At 45.8% G+C, this 27,903-nt stretch overlaps 1 protein-coding gene and 1 long non-coding RNA gene across 6 annotated transcripts in view; one reads left to right on the forward strand and one right to left on the reverse strand.

Moving 5' to 3' along the window:
- Positions 1–6,832, forward strand: part of LOC125739935 (uncharacterized) — a 148,532-nt gene extending 141,700 nt beyond the window's left edge. For all 5 annotated transcript variants that reach the window (XR_007397389.1, XR_007397391.1, XR_007397390.1 and 2 more), the window contains one exon: positions 6,706–6,832. This is a non-coding gene — a long non-coding RNA (uncharacterized LOC125739935). The remainder of the gene's footprint in view (positions 1–6,705) is intronic.
- The window catches only part of LOC125739927 (polymeric immunoglobulin receptor-like), a 148,541-nt gene that overhangs the window by 92,838 nt on the left and 27,800 nt on the right, over positions 1–27,903 (reverse strand). Inside the window, exon 5 of the mRNA XM_049010494.1 lies at positions 16,874–17,009. Coding sequence (XP_048866451.1) covers positions 16,874–17,009 — 136 coding nt within the window. The remainder of the gene's footprint in view (positions 1–16,873; positions 17,010–27,903) is intronic.

A 27,903-nucleotide genomic window follows, 5' to 3' on the forward strand; every position in this document is an offset into this window, starting at 1 on the left:
GTAGTAGACTACATCCACTTCTTGCACAAAACAGGGCCTTAGCTCCTGAATATTTTCACTTTTTTAACGTTCTGTTATTCTGATATTGTCCTGCCAACTAAGACGCGAACATGGGGATCCAGGCAACCAAGTCTATTGGGGATTACACAAGGGGTAGTCAAGAGCCTGTCATGGATTGCATATGGGAAAGCAGCACAGGCATAGTGAATTCGGGTAAACGGGGATTTATTTAGAGATTACAAAAACCACAAGACAAAACGCAAGCACGAACATCAATAACCGGACAGGGGTAAGACGGACATAGAAGCACTAAACCAATTAACAATGACTAGAAACAGCTGAGAACACCAGGATTCCACATGAGGTAAGAAGGGGGCATGGCACACAGGAGGACTGGATGAGCAGGTCATGACAGAACCCCCCCCCCCCCAAGGGTGTGCACACTGGGTGCGCCAAAGGCACCGGAGGGAACAGAACCAGGGACAGCACAGGACAGGACCTGGGGAAACTAAAGCAAAAACATCAACGAACCACAGGAAACAGCACAGACACGCAGAACAGGGACCAAGACAACAACCAGGACAGACAAACCAGAGGGAATGCAGAAAGACACTGGGACACCAAAAATGGGAACAGAGAACCGAGCCGAAGCAGGGAGCACCGCAGGTGACCACCAAGACGCTGGAGGCAGGACCGAAGGTGGCCGAAGAGACGCGGCAGGAAGCACCACAGGCGACCGTCAAGCAGGTGCCAGAGGACCCGCAGGCAACCGCAGAGCCAAAGCCAGGGGGACCGAAGGTGAACCAGGGGGCAGGGCCAGCGGGACTCAACCCCTAAATAAGTGTCCTCTCCCCCTTCTGGACACAGCGAGTCGAGATCCAGGATGGGATCTGCCACGCTGGGGTAATGGTTGGGGCAACCCACCAGGGGCAACCCACTGGGGCAGTAACCAGGGATATCCCCGAAGGGTCCCACTCAAGCTCCTTCCCCCCAAGAGATGGAGGAGTGTCGGTCCGATAGTCCGGGAGCTCCAAAGGGACAAGGGCAGGGTCCAGGGGATCAGGAACCATGGGGGGCGGAGCAGACACAACATGCAGGCAGGCTTCAGGCGCAGGTGACGCAGCAACAGGCACAGGAACAGCTGGGGGCAGAGCCAGCACCGCAGGGGATTGTGCAACGACTGCCGGCGCAGAAACTACGGGGACTGGAGTCGGGGTTTGTGTCTCTGCATCAGGCATTCCCCCGTTAAGGAAACCCAGGACCCGCAGGATGGCATCCGGCATGGTGCCAGCAGCGAAGCCGCAGGAAAGCCCTCCAGGTCAGTGGAAGCAGCTTCCGACGTGAACACCTCTGGTTTTAGGATCGTAAGGGGTTCCTCCAAACACACAGCAGAGGAAACACTGGAGAGAGAGACGCAGACACACCGCCTATAGTTTCTCTGCTTCTTACGGGCAGAAGCTGCGGGGGAATTAGACAGCTCGGGCAGGCATGATGGTGAGGCATGTGGCATCCCACAGTTCATGTGGACCTACATCATCGACTCTGCAACTCCGCTTGTCAGCCGCCATAAGTTTCCACGCACCTCCTCCGCGAGGTGCGAGTCTTCAGATAGGGACATCCCCTCCAAAATGTCCCTTGACCATTGAGCGAGGATTCTAGCCGCAGGGTCCTCTTGAACCTCGGGCTGACGCAGCCAGTACGTTACCTCATCCACGAGGTCGATATATTCCGCCTCACTGAGGGGAGGCGTCTTCTTCCTTGTTCTGGTCATTCTGTCATGTATTGTGCCCGGGAAAGCAGCAGAGGCGTAGTGAATTCAGGTAAACAGGGATTTATTTAGAAATTACAAAAAAGAAGGGGGCGTAGCACACAGGAGGACTGGACAAGCAGGTCATGACAGAGCCAGGTCCAAGTCATTGCCGATAGCTGTCCGATCATTTCACCAAAAGCCAAAACGCAGTCTAAAGTCGGGGTCGGGAGAGAGGAAGCTGAAGGTCAAGAAGCCAGTAGATCAATCCGAGGACATGGACGACAAACACAGGGAAGTGTTGCCAGTGCGAGATTTAAGTACCGTCTGTTAAGTGGTGATTTGGTGGTGTCAGCTGTCTCTGCGATGTGGGCGTGACAGATATGATCATTTGTTTTACATGTTAGATACCTTGATGGCAAAAATAACATGCTATTCAATCCATTTAGTGCACAGACTTTGGTGTAACCACAGACATTTTGACAGAAGAGCAGACAAACACATATTACATCACAATTACAGTATATTACATTCTTGGCTGGAAAATGATGAACTGGGTCCTGGCCACTGGTGTCAAAATTCATGAGAGCATCCAAAGGAGTACAGAATCAATCCATCAGGTATCACTTTCTCTCTTCTCTCTCTCTCTCTCTCTCTCTCTCTCTCTCTCTCTCTCTCACACACACACACACACACACACACACACACACACACACACACACACACACACCTGTTCTGTGCATGTGTGAAGTACACATGTATCTGTCTTTCTTATATTTATTGGTCTTGTACTACAGTACTAATGTTTCTTTTGGGTTTTTGTATCGTGCTAGATGGAGTACTTCATGTTAAACCTAAATAAAGTTAATCTTTATTACGTTTTACAGTTATTTTGTTTTGATTGGAAATCTTTTGTCTTTGCACATTTTTTACCTGACATAGGAATTCCTGAGTGAGGACTGAGAACCTGATGATGGCTCAAATGTGGTGGCAGTATTTAAGTACTATGTCAGACTTTCCTGAGCAGGGCATAACATTAACTTGGCTTTAAAATACGCTTTTGACCACTTGGATGAGGAGACCCCAGGGCATAATAGGATCATCAACTTCTTGCGAGATGCAAATACCCTAGTCACACCCTTCAAAAGAGCAGGGTAAACATTTTACAGTGCTGTCATGCCTGTCTATCTGCTTATGTAATTCTAAAATATAATGCAAATAAATAAATCAACATATAATCAACATATAACAATAACTTAACTTGAAATTATTGACTGTTGTGGAAAATTAGGGGGCGGCATGGTGGTGCAGTGGTTAGCACTGTTGCCTCACACCTCTGGGTCCCAGGTTCAAGTCTCCGCCTGGGTCACATGTGTGTGGAGTTTGCATGTTCTCCCCATGTCATCATGGGGTTCCCTCCGGGTACTCCGGTTTTCCCCCACAGTCCAAAAACATGCTGAGGCTGATTGGACTTGCAAAATAGCCTGTAGGAGTGCATGTGTGTGTGAATGGTGTGTGAGTGTGCCCTGTGATGGGCTGGCCCCCCATCCTGGGTTGTTGCCTGCCTCGTGCCCATTGCTTCCGGGATAGGCTCCGGACCCCCCGCGACCCAGTAGGATAAGCGGTTTGGAAAATGGATGGATGGATGTAGAAAATTAATGGCAAAGGCTATGTTTGTGTTCATTTTAACTTAACAGTTTCAAGCTCTCAGTATGTTCTCTATCTTCTAGCAGGAGATGAGAGGTGAACTAGTTCCAGTTGCCAGTAGATTGCTGGCAATTCCTAAGAAGTGCCCCATCACAGAGGTGTTTTAGCTTTACTGGGAGACTAACTGAGGAGAGGTGCACCAGCTAAAATTCAGAAAATGTGTGTTCCTCCACAGCAACATACTGACTAATAAGTGTTAGCAAGTGCTTTGACGGATGATGTTTGTTTTATTGTCAGTTTCATGTCAATGATTTCAAAGTTTTAAAACTGGATACTTGTACTTGTCAGGGGTAATGTCGTGCACTAAGACGCCCGGAACACAGACAGAATTGCAGGACGGCAGAAGTCGGGGAAACACGGGGTTTAAACGAAAAGCAAAGCAAACGCAGACGGACAATACAATGACCGGACTGGGGAAACAAACTGAAACACAGACTAAATACATTGGACTAAGGACGGCAACAGGAAACAGCTGGTGAACATGTGGAATCCACACGGGGTTAAGGAGGAGGCATGGCACACGGAAGGAGCAGACGATCGGGGCAAGACAGGTACAGTACCTTGAGGCTACATTCTTTGCTACAAACCCCGGCCCCAGTCCCCATAGTTTTTGCTTAAAACAGAAAAGCATGACTTTTCAAAGAATGAGTTATAATAATAATTATCAGAATTACAAACTTTATTCTTTATTTTTACATACTGTGCACAAGCCCAGAGCTGTGCTTTTTGTATTGAGGGAAAGGGTATAAATGACAAATTGCAAATTTAAAAAATGTTATTCAATTTATATTGTCCTGGCCTCTCGTTCCTTAACATTGTTCCTTACTGTTGTCATACAACGTTATTTGTCAACTGATTGAGTGTAACTATAGGACTTTTCATGGCACTATAAAAATAATTTTTCACATGTAAAATACAACATTAGACATGTCATGTTTGGGTTTAAGTTCAGGTAACATAAACATTGGATTTAAAAAATGTATTTATTTTTCATGGGATTCATTTTTATGTGGGAGCGGGATGGTATACGAATGAAAATGCACTCCCATATCACCCTCTACTCCACTGTTCTGCTGGGGGACTATAACATTCTTGTGGGTAGTGACAGTAAAACATGGAGGGGTATGACTGGGCAGAATGGCCCCCATCTGAAATTGAGCGGTGCTCTGTTATTGGACTTCTGTACTAATCAGAATTTGTCAACGATGAACACTGTGATTGAACGTAAGGGTGTTCATAAGCGTAGTTCAGGTAAAGGGAAGAGCTGAGCTGTGACCTAATCGCCACCTGGTGTTGAGTTGATTCCAATGGCGGGGGGGATGCTATATAGACCTGGTAGACCCAACCACATAATGCGGACGTGCTGGGAGCGTATGGTGGACGGCCTTGTCTGGGAGATCTTTAACTCACACCTCCAGCAAAACTTCTGTTGCATCCAGAGGGAGCCAGGGTACATTGAGCCTGAATGGGCCGTGTTCCGGGACTCCATTGCTAAGGCAGCTGTGCGGAGCTGTGGCCATATGGTGTTGGTGTCTGTTGCTGCGGCAATCCCTAAACCCACTGCTGGACACGAGCTTTAAAGGGAGCTGTGAGGCAGAGGAAGGAGGCCTTCAGGGCTTGGTTAGCTTCTGGGACTCCGGAAGCAGCTGACAGACACTGGATGGCCTAGAAGAATGAAACTTTGGCAGAAGGGGAGCAAAAAGGGGCAATTCAAGGGTGGAAGAGGGAGAAAAGCGACAACTGACAGTCAGGGGAGGATTCAGTGCAGCAGTGAAGGACTTAGAGGAGACAGTACAACAGGGAGTCACCACAGGCTGAAAAGAGGACAAAACGAGAGGATCAGTACCAGCAGCAAAAGGACAAAGGCAAGAAACAGGGTCTAGGACAGAGCAGAGAGATCAAAGTGAAGGAAACACAACAACAAGGAGGAGCTTGAATAGGACTGAGTGACTTCTCCGCCACCACAGCAGGGCAAATCCCCCCCCTCAGTCTCCTGGAAAGGGAGGGAACACCGGGGCCGGGTCCTGCCCGCCCTGCCCCCTGGCTCCTGTTAGATGATCACCTATGAGAGTCTTCCGGCTTCGGCTCGGTGGTCGCCTTTGGTCCCACCTCCGCCGCCTCGTTGGTCACCTGTGGGTTTCCACTCCTCGCCGGCTGTGGCAGTGCCTTCGTATGCGGCGGCTTCTGCTCCCTCCTCCCCTCCGCCACTCTCACCTTTATTTTCCTCCTCGCCTCCTTTGCCATTCCCTCTGCCTTCCTCCTCGTCCCCTCTGACGTTCCCTCCTGCTCCCTCCTCACACTTGCCGAAGGTCAAGTTTGACAGGTTTCGAATTGTTTTGTCATGTGCAGGGTTGGATAGTAACAAAGTACATCTAATTCAGTAAATTTTTCTAGTATCTGTGCTTTAGAGTTTTAATGTATGGCTTTTACTCCACTACATGCTTGGGGGATGGGCAGAGCTCAGTCGGGATCTCTGGGTGGGGCTGGACACATCAGAAGATCGGCGGAGCTCAGCAGGTACCTCAGGAGACAGGTGGAGGACCTCAGGGAAGAGGTGGAGCTCAAACACCTTGGCAGACAGGTGGAGCACAGCGGGGATCTCTGGAGGCAGGGGGAGCTCTGACACCTCAGTAGACAGGCAGGGAACTTTTGAAGACTGATGGAGATCAGACGCCCCTGGATTCGGGTGGAGCTCAGGCACCAATGGACAAGGGCAAGGAACCGTAGAAAACAGGTTGGGCTCAGCTGGGATCGGGATGGGTGCAGCAGGGATCTCACCGGGAACAGACGAAGGCATGGGGACGTCTCCTAAACAGGCGTCTCCGGGGTAGGGCATTGGGGAACTTGCTTGCCTCTGCCGCTTTTTCTGCCAGCCTCCCTGCTATGGCAAGAAAAGCTGCAGAGAGTTGTAAGCTCCCAACAGAAACCTCAGTGGCTGACTGTGGGAAATCAGTGGGCACATCCTCAGAGAGCTCAGGAGAGGAGCGAGACTTGAACACTTCATGCTCGATTAGTCCATGTACCTCAATCAGCAGACAGTGGATCTTTACTGACTCTAGGGGGTCCAAGCTGGGTTTGAGCTTGATGAAGTAAAGCTTGAAGGCACCTGTGATACTAATTTTGGTCTTTCCCTAGTGTAGCTCTATTGAGTCACCCCTGTTGCTAATTTGTCTTGCTTCTTGTTTCAGCTCACTCCAGTAAGTGTCAGAGTCCGTTTCCTGCAGGTTCCTCATGGTCACATTAAAGATCAGGTGGGCGGGGTCATCACTGAGTGACACTTTCCCTGCTGTCTGATTGGAGTCAGAACGTGTCACTGTGGAGCAGGAATTCCAGTTAGACCCTCTACACCAGTACTTCACATGGTCTTTATACTTCTGATCATAGTAACCTGGGATGGTGAGAGATTCTCCACTCTGCGCAGTTAAATCGCCTGATGTACTCCCACTGTCACCACCTGCAGGGACATCAAATCAGACATTCCTAGACAATCGCACCATCATCTACCACAGAAAATGACTCCCCACCACAAAATCAACATTATGACTCAGTAACTCCGCAACTTATTTTCTTTGTAACAGTTCCTCTTCATGCAAAACTGTAAATCTTGTACTGACCAATTCACTGTCTTCACAGCCACTGGCACAAGGTCAGTGTCATGGTGGGGGGGGACATACACAGGTAAGGTTAAAACAGTCGCTCACAGTGTAAAAGTGACAGCACTGATGTAAATAGTGCACTGAGCAATTCACTGTCGTCACAGCCACTGGCACAGGGTCAGTGTCATGGGGGGGCATATGCAGATAATGCCCCCCCACCTCAAATGCCACCCACAAAGGTACATTGTCTTTTTTGTTATATTTCAATAAAGTCATTCAACCTAAAACTAATAAGGTGCAGGGCCTCTGCCTGCCTGTCCGCCGGCTGGTCAGCGCTCATAGGGCAGCTCCCGAGCAGCACTGGAGAGATGTCTTCCAACAGTGAGACACTGTAATTCCTATTACTCCCAGAGAAACCCTCTAGAGGGCGCCACTCCCACAAGGAATAAAGGTGTGAGACTTTGAAATGACATTGATTATTGATGCGGAGTATTCAGCAAACTCTTTCACCAAAGTTATATAAAAGTAAATCTCAGTAAAAATGGTGTATTAGCAGGTAAAATACTGTGCATGAGCTTTTTAAATGGAGCAGGAAGGTATCTTACTGCTGCTTTAGGTAAACTGCGTTTTAAGTGTTTTACCTGCCTAGCAAATAGGTTTTATCCACTGATTTAGTAGTTGTTTGAATGCAGGTGTTTACCGTCAAGACTCAGTGAGTCGATGATGTTGTAACGTTGTAACTGTGTTGTGTGCTGGCAATTTCCACCTTTCCATAATCGGTTTCTTGCTATCCTACAGGTCAGCAATGCCCAACCTTTTTTACAATGAGAGCTACTATTACACAGAAAATATCAAATCACTACATTACTTTTTGCTGCTGATGGGGTGTTGGGTTGCGGGGTATTTGATCCACTTGTTGTCTGGTCCTGTCTGTCATGCTCTGGTATGGCCAGCAGAGGTCACTGCTGGCCATTCTCTTCTGTTGGAATCACCTGCCTCGGCTTTGCCCTTTGTTAGTCCGTGTATATTAGTGTTTGCCTGTCATGTGCACCCCAGTCTGGTCACTGACCTGAGTGACCTGGTTGCCTGTGCTCTTCCCTGTGCTAGTCGCAGGGGCCACAGGCGACCGCGAGGCCGAAGCCAGAGGGACCCTCGGCAAACGCGAGGAGGGAGCAGAAGGGAATATCGAAGGTGGCGAGGAGAGAGGCAGAGGGACTGACGGAGGGGGCGAGGAGGGAGGTGAAAGGGACACAGGCGGAGGGGAGGAGGGAGCAGTAGCGGAGGGGAGGAGGGAGCAGTAGCGGAGGGCAGGAGGGAGCAGTAGCAGAGGGCAGGAGGGAGCAGTAGCCACGGCAGGCGAAGGCGCAGCCACCGCCGGCCAAGACGTAGGCAACTGACGAGCCAGAGATAGGGGACCCGCAAGCAACCGACGAGACGTCGGAGGCTGGACTGCAGCCCATCCAGAACCTTGAGACTCCTCTACTAGAGAGGATGGCGGCTCCTCCCAGCAGGTTATGATGTGAATACTGAGGTAGAGAGGCCTTCTTATGTGAGCCAACCTTCATTGTTTGCATGGGGTTTCTGTGAATGGAGCAGCATCAGGTTTTCCTTGTAAAATGTGATTTTGTGCTGCTGTTCTGATGGACTTTGCTCTGCATGAGGCTGCTGTACTTTGCAGTTATTTGCTTGTTTGTGGCCTGCCTGCTGCCACATTACTTGTGTCACGCTCCGATCGTGCTGATCCTCCTGTTCCACGCCCCACTGCCCTGCTTGTTTTCCAGCTATCCCCGCCCTACACATTGCTGATTACCTAGATCAGGTGTGCTCATTCAATCAGAAGCTGACAGACAGCTGGAACTTGTGTGTGTGACAGGGATAGCAGGAAAACAAGCAGGGCAGTGGGGCCCGAGGACCGACTTTGAGAACCACTGCACTAGGGGAATAACAGATAGGTAGATGGGCACAAAGCAAAAAACCAAAACCGAATACAAAACACTGAAACTAGGAAAAACTGATGCAAATGAAATACTAGGGAAACAAATGTACAAAATACAAAAACAGAGGAAGCAGGATTCAAACACAAGACTACAGGGTGGGGTAGCTGCATGCTCATCGCATTGAGCTATGCGGCGTTTTGGGGAAGAAGCAAGACACACTAAAGACTTTAACAACAGGGAGGACAGGATGGCCAGCGACACCTGCTGGCCAAACGGTGAGGAGACATGAACAACTCGGACAGAGGGGTGCTGACCCTGACAACAGGTTGAAACAGCAGGTAGTTATCTATGTGTTAACTTATTGTATTATTTTACCTTATTACTTATTATATTAACTATAAGCCAAACTAAAAGATAAATACTCTGTACAAATATACAAGGCGGGAGTAAGGGAGAGTTAGCTAATTATGGGGCCAGCTCAGCTCTTGTGTTTGGAAGATGTTTGCCCTTTTGGATGCTTGCGTCCAATCAGACTTCATCTGTGAGCGATGTCAGCTGGTGGACTCCATCATGGTCAAGGTTCGTGAGCTAGAGGAGCAACTGGCACACATCTGACACACTCTACATTCAACATACAAAAATAACTTTAGGTAGCATTACATAGCACAAATAACATAACAGGAGAAACACTGGAAAGTCTATTATTCATACATACCTCATAAAAAATAACAACACGCAATCAAACATTATTGCAATTTCTTACATCACTGGTTTCAAGAATGATATATTTTCATCTTCTGCATCGGCTTCAAAAGAGGAAAGAAAGCACAGAAACAAACAAACAGGCATTTTGTCACAGGAAGGACGACATTGTCCTACTAGTCCTGTTGCCATGGCGAGTCTCAGGAAGTCTAACTGACTAATTAAATATACTCAATGATGAGATTCATAAACGATTACAGTCGGGCCTCATTATTCGCAAATCCATGGATTCAGCTGTTTTAAAACAGAAATAAAATGCAAAAACAGAAACTTCCAAAAAGCAAAACTTTCAGTCATATATGGGAGCGGCTGAAAACAACATGACTTCATTCATTTTTCCCGCTCCTTGCCTTCAGGTTTACTGTATTGGTCAGACTGAAAGCCAGAGATACTCTCCTTTCTCATTACCCACAATGCGCTGTGTATTCTCAGTTTTAATAGCAGGAAGCATTAGCAAATAACATGCAATTTACTGTAGTTTAGTAACTGAAAGAAATATTAATTTTCCTCATACCAAGACAAACAAACAACTCAATCGATTCCTAAAAAAAAAAAAGGTCTGATAAAATGACACATTTTAAGAAGCACGCAGGCTGCCTGGGGGTGGGGAGGGGGGGGGCTTATCTGACTTATCAGATGGGATAGAACTCAAATAACCACAAAAGGCGTCACCTTCAGATACACTTCCCCTTTTCTGAGGAAATTGCAGGCAGCACACAGACTTAAAGAAGGACTTTAAGAGATCCGATCCTTCTTCGACACCACAGCAGCATAAGTCACATCAGAGGGGGGACATTCTGAGGGGAGAAAACACACTTATGATGAGAGATCATGGTCCCTGAAAGGGGGTCTCACAGGTGACTTTATGATCTCCACTTAATAGCAGTACATCTGTCCCTGTCACAGAGCTAGCATTTCATCCTTCCATTCATTCTCCACCATTTATCCAGGTCTAGGTTGCGGCATCAGCAGTCCCAAATTACCAGATCTCTCCTTCCCCAGTCACCTCCTCCAGCTCCACTGGGTTGACCACTGTAGTTGTGGTTGAGAACCATGACTACAGACTGGTGATGAGCTGACCTACAGCACCATGGAGGTGCTGATCAGCATCCTGGCTGCTCCACAAAACACATGTAGACTCCATGATCCTTCTGAATATAATGAGCTGGTCCAGTGTTCCATGACCAGGATGGAATCTGCATTGTTTATCCTGGATCTGAGGTTCAACTAATCGATGGAGCCTCTTCTCCAGTACCCTGGCATAAGCCTTCCCTGGCTGGCTGAAGTTGAAATACACCCTTCATTTACCCTTTCTTAAATATTGGGACCACCACCCCAGTCTACCAATCCAGAAGTACTGTTCCCAACTACAATGCAATATTGAAGAGGCATATCAGCCAAGAAAATGCAGCACCATCCAGAGCCATAAAGAACTCACACTAGAGCCTTACCACTGATGAGTTTTTTGACTGTGTCACTGAGCTCAGCCATAGTGATGGATGAGCCCTCTGAGCCCTCGGACTCTGCTTCTCCAAGGATGGTCTGTTCTTCTTCTACTACCTGACTATATGCCTAGTTCAAGAATATTCCATCCCTGCTGCAAACTTCTTGGGCAAAACCCTGCTTTCCCCTCCTTTGTTCCCTGGTGGTTTGTCAGTATCTCTTTGAAGCTGACACAAAGTCATTTTCCACAGCTCAACTTCTCTCTTCACCCGACTGTCTAAGCCATACATTCACAGATCTGATGATTTCCTCCCAGTGACACCCTTCCAGCTTTCACTTTTGTTACACCTGCAAGAGGTAAAGTTCCCCAGTAGGAGAACTGAGACGGCAGAGAAGGTGTGATGTTCCGTGAAGCACAGACAACAGTCAGAGCCCATCCCCCTACTCAAGGCCGAAGAGAAGCAACCGTCTCATTAACAGGGGTGAACTGCAACACCCTGGCACGAAACTGGGGGGCTATAAGAAAACCCACACTTGTCTAATGCCTTTCGCCCACAGCAACCCTCAGAGTCCAGCACCTTTCCAGGAATTTGCTTTCAGACCTCATGCTCTGTACGTAGGTGAACCTGACTATAGCTGGACGGTATCTTTTGACCTCCAACACTATCTCAGGCTCCTTTCCCACCAGAGAAGTTATGTTCCATGTCCCTAAAGCCAGTTTTAGTAACCGAGATCTGTCTGCCAAGGCCCCTGCCTTTGATTGCCGCCTGATTCATGTTGCCATGGTCTCCTATGACTCCTGCTACAGGTGGAGGCCCCAGCAGAGAACAGTCTTATGTAGCTCATTCAGGCTGTGCCCAGGCGGCCCCATGGTTGAAGGCTTGACCACCATGCATTCGCCCACAAGCTGCTCCTCCAGGCCTGGCAGCAGGGCAGAGCTGAGCATTCTGGTTCCTTGTTTCTTCCTTCACGAGGGTCATTGGGAGTCTGGCCTCTCAGCTAAGACCAATTCACCTTTGAAGATCCTATCAGGGGCAACTTCTGCTATAGGATCACTGGGACACACAAACCCCTTCACCGTGGTAAGGTGGAGATTTATCATTTCATGGTTTACTTACGTCCTAATTGATGGCTTTAGATTTCAGCAGTCACATATTTGCTATTGTGCTACAGGTGAATCTTACCCTGTCTGTCCTGTAGATTGACTGAGTAGTATGTCACTTCATCCCCAGGTTCTACAGATGGCTGGAGAACGAACAACCACTTTAAATGGACTCTATAATAATGTACCATTACTGTTCCACTGTATAATTACAAGGAGGACACACATTGTGAATGGATACTGTAATCATGAACCACTACTGTTACACTGTATAATTACAGGGAGGACACACATTGTGAATGTATACTGTAATCATGTACCATTACTGTTACACTGTATAATTACAAGGAGGACACACATTGTCAATGGATACTGTAATCATGTACCATTACTGTTACACTGTATAATTTCAGGGAGGACACACACTGTAAATGGATACTGTAATCATTGAATGTTCCCCATAAAATCTGCTTATAGGATGTGTTACATTAGTCATACCACTTACTGTACATGACTGAGGTAATGAAAAATCACTCGTATTAACTAAAGGTAAACATTTTACTCAACTCACAGTTTGTGCTGATGGTTTCTTAAAGACTATGGTGCTGTAGACCAGCTCATCTCCAGACTTTGTGGTCTGTGGAGATGAAACAACCACATATCAGCATTTTGCCTTTTACTAATTAAATTCATCCATTATAAACTGTCTGATCTCTAATGTGAGAGTTACAATGGGACATCGCTGGAACAAACACACAGAGCAGATGCAGAAATGGACACTCACAGGGTGGCTGGGTCTGTTTCTGTTACTGATCAGCGTTTCTGCAGAGACATGATGGTAAAGCTGAGCTTCATTTATATCTGTGTTGATCAATACAAGCTTTAAGAACTAAAAGTGTTATATGATTATTAAAAATTTTTATCAAAATGAAAACAATATCAATAATCAAATAATGTGATTCAAATTCTGGATAACTGGTTTAATTATGTTAAAGATATTTCACTCACTGCTTCTTCTTCGCAGAATCCAGATAACCATGACAGTGGCCACCAGCAACAGAAGCAGCACCAGCATCAGCAGAAGGAGCATCTGACTGGAGAAGGAGAAGAGAAGGAAAGTGAAGGTTTAAGACATGCAGGGTTTCATGGAGGATTCAAGACAGGATTTTACTTATCCTGGTTTGAATTTTTAATATACACTTTTTAAACAAGTTTACAGAGAAAGAAATGGGTTTGGCAGTTTACCTTGGTGACTGTGTGGTGTTCAGATTCTCATTAGTGGTGGAAATCAAGGCACCAGAGGGACATGTGGTCACAGCCCATCCCGTTGGGTGTCTTGTTGTGGATGTAAAACTTTCTGTCTGCTGTAAAGCTGTAGTCAGCTCTCCCTGTTCGGGCAAAACTCCCTCTATTGTGAAAGTCCAGGTCAAAACATATTTATATAACTTCATAAGATATATGTTTAATAAAATCTACAAACAATGAAACTGCAGAAAATACAACAGACCATAAGAACCTAGGATTTTATTACTGAGTATTTCACCATGTAATCATAACTGTGTCATGGTCCATCTGTGCATAACATGTAATAATAATAATAATAATAATAATAGGCAATATTTTTTTTATATATATATATAACATCCAGAGGAGTTCATTTAAGCCATAGTCTGATGCTATCAGCATCAGGCTAATTTAATAATTCACCTTCCATCACAATCAGCTGTAGATAAACACCATCATCTGCTGCACTGTGAATCTCCACAGCACACCAGTAAGTGTCAGAGTCCGTTTCCTGCAGGTTGCTCATGGTCACATTAAAGACCAGGTGGGCGGGGTCATCACTGAGTGACACTTTCCCTGCTGTCTGATTGGAGTCAGAACGTGCCACTGTGGAGCAGTAAATCCAGGTAGACCCTCTACACCAGTACTTCACATGGTCTTTATACTTATGATCATAGTAACATGAGATGGTGACAGATCCTCCTCTCTCTGCAGATACCCAGCTCACAGTCCTCACACTCTGAGCAGCTGTGTGAACAGGAGAGAAATGAAGTACTGTTTGCTTATTTTAGTAATCAAATACTGTACATTCCAACCCACTGATACTGGCAAGAAAATTTGTTAGAACATCTTACCTTTAACATCTATTGACAGAGACTGAGAGTCGTCCATCTCGCCAACTCCACTAATCTCTACAGCACACCAGTAGATACCAGTGTCACTTGTCTCCAGGCTTTTCATGGTCACATGGAAAACTAGCTGGTCAGGACTATCAGTGATTGACACTTTACTGGAGCTCTGTGGTGAGTCTGTGCATGTCATGATTGTACAGTAGGACCATAATGACCCTCTACACCAGTATTTCACGTGGTCTTTATACTTCTGATTATAGAAACATGGGATGGTGAGAGATTCTCCACTCTGTGCTGATAAATACCCGAATGTCCTCATACTGTCACCACCTGCAGGGACATCATGTAAATCAGCATTTTCCAACTGGTTGATATTTGTCTACCACAGAAGACCCCCCCCCCCGACCACAACCTGCAAAATTGACCAGTATGACTCTGTAGCTCCTCAAATTATTCTCTTTGAAACAGTCACTCACAGTGTAAAAGTGACACCACTGATGTAAACGGTGCACTGAGCAATTCACTGTCTTCACAGCCACTGGCACAGGGTCAGTGTCATGGGGGGGCATATGCAGATAATGCTCCCCCTCCTGAAATTCCACCCACCAATGTACATTGTCTTTTCTGTTAGTTTTCAATGAAGTCATTCATCCTAAAACTAATGAACTGCAGGGCCTTTGCCTGCCTGTCCGCCGGCCGGTCAGCGTTCGGCAGCTCCGGAGCAGCACTGGAGAGATGCCTTCATTGGAAACAGTGAGACACTGTAATTCCTTTTACTCCCAGAGAAACCCTCTAGAGGGCGCCACTCCCAAAAGGAATAAAGGTGAGAATTTGAAATGACATTGATTATTGATGCGGAGTATTCAGCAAACTGTTTCACCAAAGTTATATGAAAGTATATCTCAGAAAAAGGTTGTACTGACACAGTGGGGGATATTAGCATATTCTGCAGGAAAAATACTGAGCTTGAGCTTTTTAAATGGAGCAGGGAGGTAAGAATAAGCTTACAGAACAGTGAGCGACTGAAGGACATGATGATTGGTTTAGCTGTTTACCTGTAACAAAATATTTCTAAATCAGTGGGCTGTTTACATTAAACAAATAAATTAATCAAAGGGGGGCACTGGCCTGTTTAAACTGATTGACAACATTTTTTATTGCTGCCACCTACTTACAGCCCACCCCCCCCCCCAATGAAAATCATCAGCCAGCCAACTTCCTCCTACCATATTAGACACTGTTATTGTAAATGCAGTAAATGATGAAGTTCAGTGTGTGAGTGAACTCAATTCAGCAGCAACTGTATGGTATACATACTCTCACAGGGTAACTTTATTAGGTACTCCTATCTAATACTGGGTTGGGTCCCCTTTTGCCTTCAGAACTGCCTTAATTCTTTATTTCACAAATTCAACAAAGTAATTCTTCAGAGACTTTGGTCCATGTTGACATGATCATGATTTCTGGGACCTCCATGATGTGAATCTCCTGTTCCACCACATCCTATAGCTGCTCTAATGGATCATGGTCTGGTAACTGTGGAGGCCATTTGAGGACAGTGAAATCATTGTCATGTTCAGGAATCAGTCTGAGAGGATATGAGCTTTGTGACATGGTGTGTTATCCTCCTGGAAGTAACCATTACAAGCTGGGTACACTGTGCTCACAAAGGGATGGACATGGTCAGCAACAATACTCAGGTAGACTGTGGGATCTAAACGGTGTTCAGTTGGTGTTAAGGGGCCCAATCTATGCCCCAAAAATATCTGCCACACCATCAGACCACCAGCAGCCTTAACTGGATACTGAAACCATGTTGTTCATGCTAAATTCTGACTATCATCTGAATGTGAAAGCAGAAACTGAGACTCATTTAAACAGCAAAATTGTTCCAATGTTCTATTTTGGTGAGTCCTTGCCCACTATAGCCTCTGTTTCCTGTTCTTAGCTGACAGCAGTGGCACCCGGTAGTTCTTCTGCTGCTGTAGCTCATCTGCTTTAAGGTTCCTGTTGTGCATTCAGAGATGCTCCCCTGCATAGCTTGGTTGTAATGAGTGGTTATTTGATTTACTGTTGCCTTTCTATCAGCTTCAACCAGTCTGGCCATTATCCTCTATCGTCTGTCATCAACACGTAATTTTCACCCAGAGAACCGCCACTCACTGGATGTTTTTTCTATTTTGGCAAATAGCACATTACAGACATACATGCTGTCAATATATCAACTAGCATAAGTGCAGCAAGGCTGAGCTTCCAGTAAATGCACAGGTACAAGTATAAGCAGGATTGGAGCAGGAGCTACACAGCAACAATACTTCTACACAACATCCACACAACAACTTCTATCAAAGCAACTTATCACATAACAGCAAGACTAGTTTTAACATCCTTTTTGGTGAATTTCTGAATATTGCATAAAGGTCAATATAGGTCTAAGGTCTTACCTGGTAGCCTAATGAAGAAGACGTGGATGAGGAAGATGAGAGGAGCCATGACTGAGTCTGTCAGAGACCCCAGCCCTCTGAAGACTGGCTCTCTCTTCCTGGTCTGCTCTGATACCACTGATATCCTTTTATGTCTCTGTTCTCAGAAGAAAAAAGGTGCAACACATGCCTAGTAACACGCTGCAAATGCGCAGACACTGTGTGATGTGACATGTTCTGTTAAAATAGCCACTGGACGTCGTTAATTGTAGATGGGAGGCAGGCAAAGAAAGCAGAGAATCACAGACGGGCTCCAATGCGGGATCTAATACAGAGCAAACAGGGAATGAAGTAGGAGAAGATGGATCCACAGACAGGAACAAGTGCGAGGGGAGGAATCCAGGCAACAGTGGAGGATTTAGAGGCGACAGAACTGCACGTCGTTAAAGAGGCTCTATGGAGGGAGACTTTGTAACTAAACATGAGAAGCAGAAGGAAATGACCTCAGTGATGCAGTATGTCAGAAATGGCCACCATCCTATCATACAACAGGACCTCTGTGGATCATCATGAACTCTGTGGAGAGTCTCAACCTATAAGACTAAGTCCCATCCATCCATTTTCCAAACCGCTTATCCTATTGGGTCGCGGGGGGTCCGGAGCCTATCCCGGAAGCAATGGGCACGAGGCAGGGAACAACCCAGGATGGGGGGCCAGCCCATCGCAGGGCACACTCACACACCATTCACTCACACATGCACACCTATGGGCAATTCAGCGACTCCAATTAGCCTCAGCATGTTTTTGGACTGTGGGGGGAAACCGGAGTACCCGGAGGAAACCCCACGACGACATGGGGAGAACATGCAAACTCCGCACACATGTGACCCAGGTGGAGACTCGAACCCGGGTCCCAGAGGTGTGAGGCAACAGTGCTAACCACTGCACCACCATGCCGCCCCCAAGACTAAGTCCCATCACTGGAAACATCTGGAACATGAGGGATGGATGTCAGGAGCAAGACAAGTACTGCGGCAGCAGGCAGGCCGCAAACAAGCAAATAATGGCAAAGTACAGCAGCCTCATGCAGAGCAGAGTATCAGCTACTGAGAGTCCATCAGAACAGCAGCACAAAATCACATTTTACAAGGAAAACCTGATGCTGCTCCACTCACAGAAATCCCATGCAAACAATGAAGGTTGGCTCACATAAGAAGGCCTCTCTACCTCAGTATTCACATCAGAACCTGCTGACTGTCTGTGGGAGGAGCCGCCATCCTCTCTAGTAGAGGAGTCTCAAGGTTGTAGATGGGAGGCAGGCAAAGAAAGCAGAGAATCACAGAGGGGGTCCAGCGCTTGGTCCAGTACGACTCAAACCAGGAATGAAGCAGGAGAGGGTGGATCCAGAGGCAGGAACGAGGGTGAGGGGAGGCGACCAGGGAACAGTGGAAGATTTAGAGGCAACAGAACCACAGTGAGTAACCAGAAGCAGAAAGCTGGACGAGACGAGACGCCTCATACCGAGAGACACAGAGTAACATCAAAAGGACAAAAGCTAGAAACAGGCTCTGGGACAGAGATTCAAGGGTATCTGTCATTCCTATGCATCAATACACTGTGCAATGTAAAGGAATGAAATGTTTCCTTCAGTCCTGGTGCACAGTACAAAAGGAAAGAGGGAGATACAACAAGAAAGTTTAAGGAATGGGATAAGAAAAGAATAATAAAAAAAAATAAAAAGATAAAGATCTTTCAAAAATACATTAATACAAAATATACATGTGGAGCCCCTCATAAGGCATGAAGTCTAACCATCCCCTTCCTGCTGGATGGTAGGGGGGCACACAGAGTGTGTTCAGAGGGGTGGAGTCCCCCATCGGGCAGGGGGCCTTCTTCCTTCACCTGTCCCCGATGGTAGGCAGACTAATACCCCTGATCCTCTTTACAGTCTTTACTATCCATTGCAGTGCCCATCTGAGTACCAGCATACCAAGTCCAGACCTCCTCATTTGTTTCAGGAAGTAGTTGAATCCTTCCTGATTGGGGCCAATTTGTCAATCGAGTAGCAGTGGTGACATGCTGGTGGATCTTTGGGAGAATATCGCTAAGATGTACTTGATCAAAATCACCTGCGATCACATTGAGAGCTTTCAGGTGTTTGTTTTGGGGCGAGCTAACGGTGTTGTGAAGCTTCCTGAGCTTGTCGTTAGCATTAGCATTCGGGGACTATAAACAGCCATGATAAACACTGCAGTAAATTCTTATATAACAGATAATGTGGTCTGCATTTGCATTTGCATCCAACGAGTTGAAATGCTGACTCTGGTATGTTGTTGTTAAGTCAGATTTCAGTCAGTAGAAGGACACAGCAGTTCCTCCTCTCCTGATAATCACTCTGCCTCAGTTCACTTCATCATTCCAATAAGCGTGCATTAGCTAGGGAGAGTGATGGAATAGCTGGTCTGGGCTCATTAGCCTTTAGCTTGGCTATTAGGCCGCCCCACTTACTATACCCCCATTCTGCTTCTGAGTACACCGCTTCCTCTTTCCTCTGTGCAGTTACAGCCAGTTATGCCAGGCCGCTGCTGCTGGGCCTTATGTTCTTTGGAGCTGCAGTGTACCAGGCTCAGCTCTCAGCCTCGGAACCAGTGGAGTGTGTCAGTTGTTGTTTTCAGAAGTTTAGTTAAACTGTACTTCCTTGGTCTAATTGCACTGAAGGTGCTGAATATATCCATTATAGGGCTAGTTTCCCTAAAAGTGTAGCTGAGTCTTTGAATCTTCCTGTTTGGGTCACAGGTCGCAGTGGTTTTTTGCATCAACTATGTAACCCTGCATCCACCTGCTGATACAGAAGTGTTCTAGCATAAATAGTAAATGACGTCCATTTAAGCACATTGAAGCTGTAAAGTTATATAGTACCTCAGTGGGGAGCACTCTTCTCCCACACCGCTGGTCTGTGAGTGTGCAGCTTGCAAGTCCTGCCCCCTCCATGCAGGTTTCCTCTGTGAGAGAAACAGAACAGAAGGTATATTTTTCTTAACTAGGTTTTAGATAAACTGCTTTAGGAATGTATTTTCATATTGTTGCAGGAACGCCTGGGTGACAGACAGCTGACACTCATGAGACAGGCTAAAAGAGAATTGAGGTTTGAGCTAATTGTTGCACTCATGGTTTGGTTACAAGAAATGCAGACTGGGGGACAAAGGCGTGAACATCGAGTGCACGTGGCAGACGTGACAGGAAGACCACAAAGACAGAGGCCATGCAAAAGCAGACGCCCCCTCATGTGCCCCAGGTCTGCAGCCTGCTGATCGCGTGAAGTACACATGCTTGTAAGATGCAAACTGAGTAAAGCATATGTGTTACAAAGTGCACCCCCTACCCTAACCGGTTTGATCTGGTTCAGAGGAGGGGGCACGAACTGTCAGTGTACCCCTATACAAGTTATGTTGACCAGAAAGTTCTTTGAGCATTACCACGGAGACAACCTCGAAGCTCGGCAATAAAGCGACATTATATTCTGAAGCTAAGTGTCATAAATTACTACCACACCTCCTAATGCCTCTATGGGTAACACTGTTCTCGCCAGGGGCACAGGACCGTGGGTAACAGTGGACCTGACTAACCAGGCCCTTGCCTAGATGGGGGGGGTAATTTGATTTTGGTTTCTAATTCTAATATTTTCTCATATTCCATAAATAAATAACTTACATGATAAGTTCTGCTTGTCTGCCTGGTGTTTCCTTTATCTGCTTATCTTGTCACTACACCCCCCCCCCCCCCCATGTCCCCCTCCCCCGCCTTCAAAGCAAAACTGGTTTCATTATCCGTCGCACAAATTATTGGAATGAAGAACGTATGCAGATAATGGATTTTGCAAATTCTGCATCCAAAGTGAAAACGAAACTACAACCAGGATTTCAGAAGTGCCAAAAGGGGTGAGGGGGGGTGAAAGGGAAAGTTAAATGTTTCCGTAAACTTATTTCCTTAGGAGAGGATATGGTAGGAGGGGAGGAGCCCAAAATTTGGTGCTACACCCCTGGTTCTCTCACACCACCTGTCTGTGTGTGGAGTTTGCAAGTTCCCCGCATGTCATGCGAGTTTCCTCCACATACTCTAGCTAACCCCCACAGCCCAAATATGTGCAGTGTTTGGTACCTCTGAAATGCCTGTAGTGTATGTCTGCATTGTGATAGACTGGCATCCTGTCCAGGGTGTAGTCCAACCTTAAACAAATGCAAGGTACACGATGATATGTGGAAGGAACAGAAATTTATTTGGGGATTAGAGGGGAGATGGATCAATAGAAGCAGGACAACATGATGCAAGAAAAACAGGCAAAGTGTAGCTTATATATCACTTTGCTCTTAAAAGGACAACAGATATGAACAATTAGTCATTTTCACTCTTCTGGTTAGATAACAGTGTGTGTGGTCAAACATTCATTATTGAGAAAGTGGTAATGGTAGAAGCTCAGGCTCTGGTGTTTAAGACACTGAGCATGTGCAGTGGAGGAGAGAATGAGGGCAGGACCTCAAAGGGGGCGACGAAGGGCATGAGGGCGTCTCACACGGGGCCCCGGATTTCAGGAAGTGCCTGTCGCAGCTGGAGGCAGGATCAGAAGGGGCATCAGTGCAGTCAGAGCCCCGTCCTAAGGAGCTGTCACTGCTGCTGCCCTCCCTAGGAGAGAGACCACAGTGATCACTGGCCTGTTAGGGGGAAGCGAGAGAACCACGTGCTGGGATATAAACCGACACCCACAGTAAGTCACTGCACCAGTACATACATAGGTCTGAACACACCTTTTTCCTATTTGCATTTCCAATCCATGAACATACAGCCTTTAGCACAACTTACTATGGTTTCTCCAGGTGATGATGGCCACTCCGGTACAGAGCAGGTAGACCAGACCAACAGCAGCGTGAAGTAGAAAGTGCCAAGTGTGGTCGCTGGTGGATAAGCAAGCAAAGAACATGCATTCAGAGGTCAGAGACTGGAAACATTCCTACTCATCCATGGTAACTTGATTTCTGCAGATCTTTCAGTCACACATTCATGTTGTGAATGTCCAGTTCAACTTCATCCCAAAGCTGTACTTGAAAGTTGCGATCTGGGGCCACTGAAGGAACCTGAACTCACTCTCGTGTTCCTGTATCCACTTTGTATTGGGGCGTGTAATATCCTGCTGGAATTTTCTATTTTAAAAAGGGTGAACTGTGGACATGGTAAGCCATGATGTTTAGGTTCACATTAGTTTCAGATTCAAGTGAAACTCAGATGGCATTAAGGTGAATGTTTTGTGCCAACAAACATCCCCACAGTTTTACACCATCACCAGTCTGTAGGGTGGATACAAAGCAGGATGGGTTCATGTAGTCATACCTTTTACTTCTGATTCTGCTCTCAGATTTTGACTTATCTTACTTTGAATCTTGAATGTGCTCTTGTTAATGAGTATACAGAGAACAAAATGGGTTTGGCAGTTAACCTTAGTGATTGCATGGTGTTCGGATTCTTATTAGTGGTGGAAGTCAAGGCATCAGAGGGAAATGTGGTCACAGCCCATCCTGTTGGGTGTCTTGTTGCTGAAGTAAAACTTTCTGTCTGCTGTAAAGCTGTAGTCAGCTCTCCCTGTTTGGGAAAAACTCCCTCTGCTGTGGAAGACCAGGTCAAGACATCAGTCAAAGCCTTTTAAATAACTTAAATCAAAGTTACAGTATTTCACTTTATATATGTAAATATGAATGAATTTACAACCAGTTAAACTGATCAAAAAGTATAATACACTAAAAGGACCTTGGATGTCACTAGTGAGAATTTAACTATGTATCCATAACCATGTCATAGGCAGTCTGTCCATAGCATGTAATGTAATGATCAATAACAGGATGTGCTATTTAAATATGTAATATACCGAGAAGTTAATATAATCTGCAGTCCGGTGACCTGCAGGCTAATATAATAACCATGTAATCAGTTATTATCGTATTTAATCATGTAATCAGAACTGTGTGATAGTCAGACTGTCCATAGCATGTATAATAATGATAATATATGTAACAGGCAGAGGAGTTAATGTAACCTACAGTCTGATGCTATGAGCTGCAGGCTAATATAATAATTCACCTTCCATCACAATCAGCTGTAGATAAACACCATCATCTGCTGCCCTGTGACTCTCCACAGCACACCAGTAAGTGTCAGAGTCCGTTTCCTGCAGGTTGCTCATGGTCACATTAAAGACCAGGTGGGCGGGGTCATCACTGAGTGACACTTTCCCAGCTGCCTGTTTGGAGTCAGAACGTGTCACTGTGGAGCAGGAATTCCACTTAGACCCTCTACACCAGTACTTCACATGGTCTTTATACTTCTGATCATAGTAACATGGGATGGTGACAGATCCTCGTCTCTCTGCAGATACCCAGCTCACAGTCCTCACACTCGGAGCATCTGTGTGAACAGGAGAGAAATGAAGTACTGTTTGCTTATTTTAGTAATCAAATACTGCACATTCCAACCCACTGATATTGGCAAGAAAGTTGGCTAGAACATCTTACCTTTAACTTCTCTTATCAGATTCTCAGAGTCGTCCATCTCGCCAACTCCGCTAATCTCTACAGCACACCAGTAGATACCAGTGTCACTTGTCTCCAGGCTCCTCATGGTCACATGGAAAACTAGCTGGTCAGGACTATCAGTGATTGACACTTTACTGGAGCTCTGTGGTGAGTCTGTGCGTGTCATGATTGTACAGGAGGACCATAATTGCCCTCTACACCAGTATTTCACATGGTCTTTATACTTCTGATCATAGGAACATGGGATGGTGAGAGATTCTCCACTCTGTGCAGTTAAACCCCTGAATGTCCTCACACTGTCACCACCTGCAGGGACATCATGTAAATCAGCATTTTCCAACTGGTTGATATTTGTCTACCACAGAAGACCCCCCCACCGACCACAACCTGCAAAATCGACCAGTATGACTCTGTAGCTCCTCAAATTATTCTCTTTGAAACAGTCGCTCACAGTGTAAAAGTGACACCATTGATGTAAACGGTGCACTGAGCAATTCACTGTCTTCACAGTCACTGGCACAGGGTCAGTGTCATGGGGGGGCATATACAGATAATGCCCCCCCTCCTCAAATGCCAAACACAAAGGTACATTGTCTTTTCTGTTATTTTTCAATAGAGTCATTCATCCTAAAACTAATAAGCTTCAGGGCCTCTGTCTGCCTGTCCGCCGGCTGGTCAGCGCTCACAGGGCAGCTCCGGAGCAGCACTGGAGAGATGTCTTCATAGGAAACAGTGAGACACTGTAATTCCTATTACTCCCAGACAAACCCTCTAGAGGGCGCCACTCCCCCAAGGAATAAAGGTGTGAGACTTTGAAATGACACATAGATCATTGATGTGGAGTATTCAGCAAACTGTTTCACCAAAGTTATATGAAAGTATATCTCAGAAAAAAGGCTGTACTGATTCCACAGTGCGGGGTATTAGCATATTCTACAGGGGAAATATTGTGCAAGGGGCGGCATGGTGGTGCAGTGGTTAGCACTGTTGCCTCACACCTCTGGGACCAGGGTTCGCCTGGGTCACATGTGTGTGGAGTTTGCATGTTCTCCCCATGTCGTCGTGGGGTTTCCTCCAGGTACTCCGGTTTCCCCCCACAGTCCAAAAACATGCTGAGGCTAATTGGAGTCGCTAAATTGCCCATAGGTGTGCATGTGTGAGTGAATGGTGTGTGAGTGTGCCCTGCGATGGGCTGGCCCCCCATCCTGGGTTGTTCCCTGCCTCGTGCCCATTGCTAGGGATAGGCTCCGGACCCCCCGCGACCCAATAGGATAAGCGGTTTGGAAAATGGATGGATGGATGGAATATGCCGTTATGTTACTTTCAAAGAACAATCTACTACAGAGAGTAATAATATATCAATACGAAACGAATACCTAAGTTGCTCATCAAAGTGCAAGATTAAGAAGAAAATACTTCCTTTTATCTTCTTTTTTTATCAGTTAAACAGACAGTGAACAAAACTGGAGGCTTTACCTGGTATCGCTATGAAAACGATGAAGAGGAGGAAGAGGAGAGGAGCCATGTCTGGGTGTTGATTGTGGCCTTTAGCTGTATCTGTTTCTATCCATCTGTAATAAACTGACTGTCTGTCCTCATTCTGAATGTGTCAGTGCATTAAAGAGGGGGGCTGGTAGAGAGGGAAGGAAGGACATCACACACACACACACACACTGACACACACACACACCCAGCCAGACACACACACACACACACACACACAAACACATGCACAAGTCCACGCACACACAGAGTATCAACCACAAACACCCCGAATCAGTTGCAACTATATTCAGTTTCTGTGCAGTTTCTGCATCTTGCATATGAGTCGTCATCAAGGCTCTGTAGAGAAGTGACAGACATCTTTGCTGTTATCTCTGCTCCTGTATACAAGACACCAGTGTTACATGCTAGTTAATAACTTTTATATAAGACTACTAAATATTTTAATGTATAAAAGTCAGTTGTGATATTGCTGCTAGAAACCACATTCCTGAGGTGATCTTTGCCCCAGTAGAGGGTTGAATATGATGTTCTTCATCTTCATTGTCGTAGGAATAGTCTTATTAATATGCCCTGATGCCCAAAAAATTTGAGATGTTTATTTTTGAGTGTGGAGACAAAAGGACATACAGCTTACAAATAGTCTGTTCCACTTTCAGCAAAGCCTGCATACGCCCCTCTGTTCGGTTGTCGGCCACCTGCCTGCATTTCACTTTTGCTAAACTGTACAGAGAGCCATGTTGGTAAGTGTGGGTCACCAGCTTCAAAGGTGGGAATAAACTGCCAAAGCCAGCAGTGATAAAGTGTCAAACTTCACACCCGGCCTCAAGTGACATGTACATCAATACATCTGTTTGCAAGTAAAACATGCTGCACATTTTCCATCACATGCTTAGTGTGAATATTTATTTTATCCATTAAAAACAAAAATCTGCAGTGACCAATGAACAATATCCTACAACTGTGCAGGTCGAAGCCCTAGACGAGCTTCAAACTTTACACTGCATGTTACTTGTCTTGGCCAGTGTCATGCATGCTCCTTATGCTGGGTGGGGCATGAGGGGGAGGGGGAGGAGTGGTGCTAGTGGTTTTTCCCCTCAAAAGTTGGTGTCCTAGGCAGCCCTCTCTTTTGCCTAATGTGTTGACCGTCACCATCCAGTAGTGACAAGATTTTTTTAAACAGATAAAAAAGAAATTATAACCATCAGAACAACAGAAGGCATCAAAGAGGAATATTTTGCTCGTGTCACTTCCTCCTTCTCTCCATTGCAAACTTGGCCTAATTACATCTTCTGACCCCGCTGTCCTTTTCTCCCTGAAAAAAGACACATTTACCTGGCTGAGAAGCAGGGGGAGCTGTGACACAGTGAGCACCGCTACCTCACTTCCTGTCTGCCTGTGTATCATTTGTATTTTCTCTCTCTCTGTTTCACCATAAGACCTGCAGCTTAGCTGTCTGCTCTCTCCACATTCCCTGCTGTGTCTGTGTGTGTCTCTGGGTCCCTGTCCATCCCCTGCCCTCTGCTCCAGGTTCCTCCTGACCTCACACTGGATAACTGCTAATGGGGAACAGAGTGCGTAATGTGACCCAAACCATGGCCAGTTACTACAGGGTGTGTGGATGATCCCTTACTCACAGTGTGGTGAAAAGGTGAGCTTCTTTTAACTGATATCTTAACTGAATATGATTCCTTTGTTTTCTGATGCCAGTAATATTTGTTTACCTCTTTTTTCCTCTTTTTTCCTTGTTTCATGTATAAACTCTGTCGGGCCTCTATCTTCACCTCATTGGTTTTTCTTCCTGACACATGGCCTCATTAAAACTACACTTGAAACAGCAAGATTGAATATGACATATATTCCAGTCTCAACATGGTTGGTTTCATCATCAGGATTTAGTCTTAGATAAAAGGCCACGATTCAGCCACTTACTGCAGTAGCTCCATGTTCTCATCACAACTACAATGGTGCAGATTAAGTAGACAAGGTCAGTGGCTGAGTTCAGAGTGATATGCAGAGCTCTCCCCCTAGTGGAAATAATCAGGAAGCTCAGGTTAACCATGATCTGTCTGTATGACAATAAGCCTCCTGTCAAATCACAATGCTGCAAAAGCTGGGAGCCATATTAGCATTAGCTATAGGCAAATTAAATATATGAAATATATTATAATTGTTAATAGTGAGCTGTTAAATATCTATTTTTTCTATTTCAGGCAAAGGACAACATTTTGTGCAACTATATTAATGAAGTGTGTAACCAAACAGCATTAAATAAAGCAATTTTTGTAAGCAATGAAAGTCATCTTACTTTAAATCAAACTTAATGTACTTCCATTCATGTTACTTGGGTGTCAGTGTGATGAGAGTGTGGTAAAGGGACTCAGAAGTGGATCAGGGCCTTTAAATGCAGCAGGTAAAAACAATGTCAACAATCCAGGGCATAACCACTGTGAGAAAACAGTATCCAAACTATCAGGCAGAACCGAGGTCAGTAGAAGAGGCAAGGGTCAGGCGAGAAGGCAAACAGGCAAGCAGAAGACAAGGTGGTATCGGAGAACCAATAAGGCAGAGTAAATAACACAGGGAGAGAAATGCTCAAACTCTCAAAAAATTATTAATCTTGTGCTGTTAAAGCACTCGAGGGACTAAAATAGTGGGAGGTAAGACCGGAGGCAGGGGGGGGGTATGTGTTCATATGAATAAGGCCTGTTGAACATCACACGTGCAACACCTACAGCGCAAACAAATCTCCTAAACCGGCAATGTCTTACAGAGGAACATGCCAAGGGAAAGCAGAAGTATACATAAGTAATGATGGCTAGACGAGGAACAGGTGTAGGTAGTAACAATCAACCGAACACTAAGGATTAGGGCTACACAGGAGATCCTGAGAACAAAGGTGAAACAGGACAAAACTAGACACAAACTAAGAATAAAAGTAAAACCCTAGAACCGATGCAGTTATATACA

Source organism: Brienomyrus brachyistius, chromosome 4 (genome assembly GCF_023856365.1).
Source record: "Brienomyrus brachyistius isolate T26 chromosome 4, BBRACH_0.4, whole genome shotgun sequence".
NCBI lineage: Eukaryota > Metazoa > Chordata > Actinopteri > Osteoglossiformes > Mormyridae > Brienomyrus > Brienomyrus brachyistius.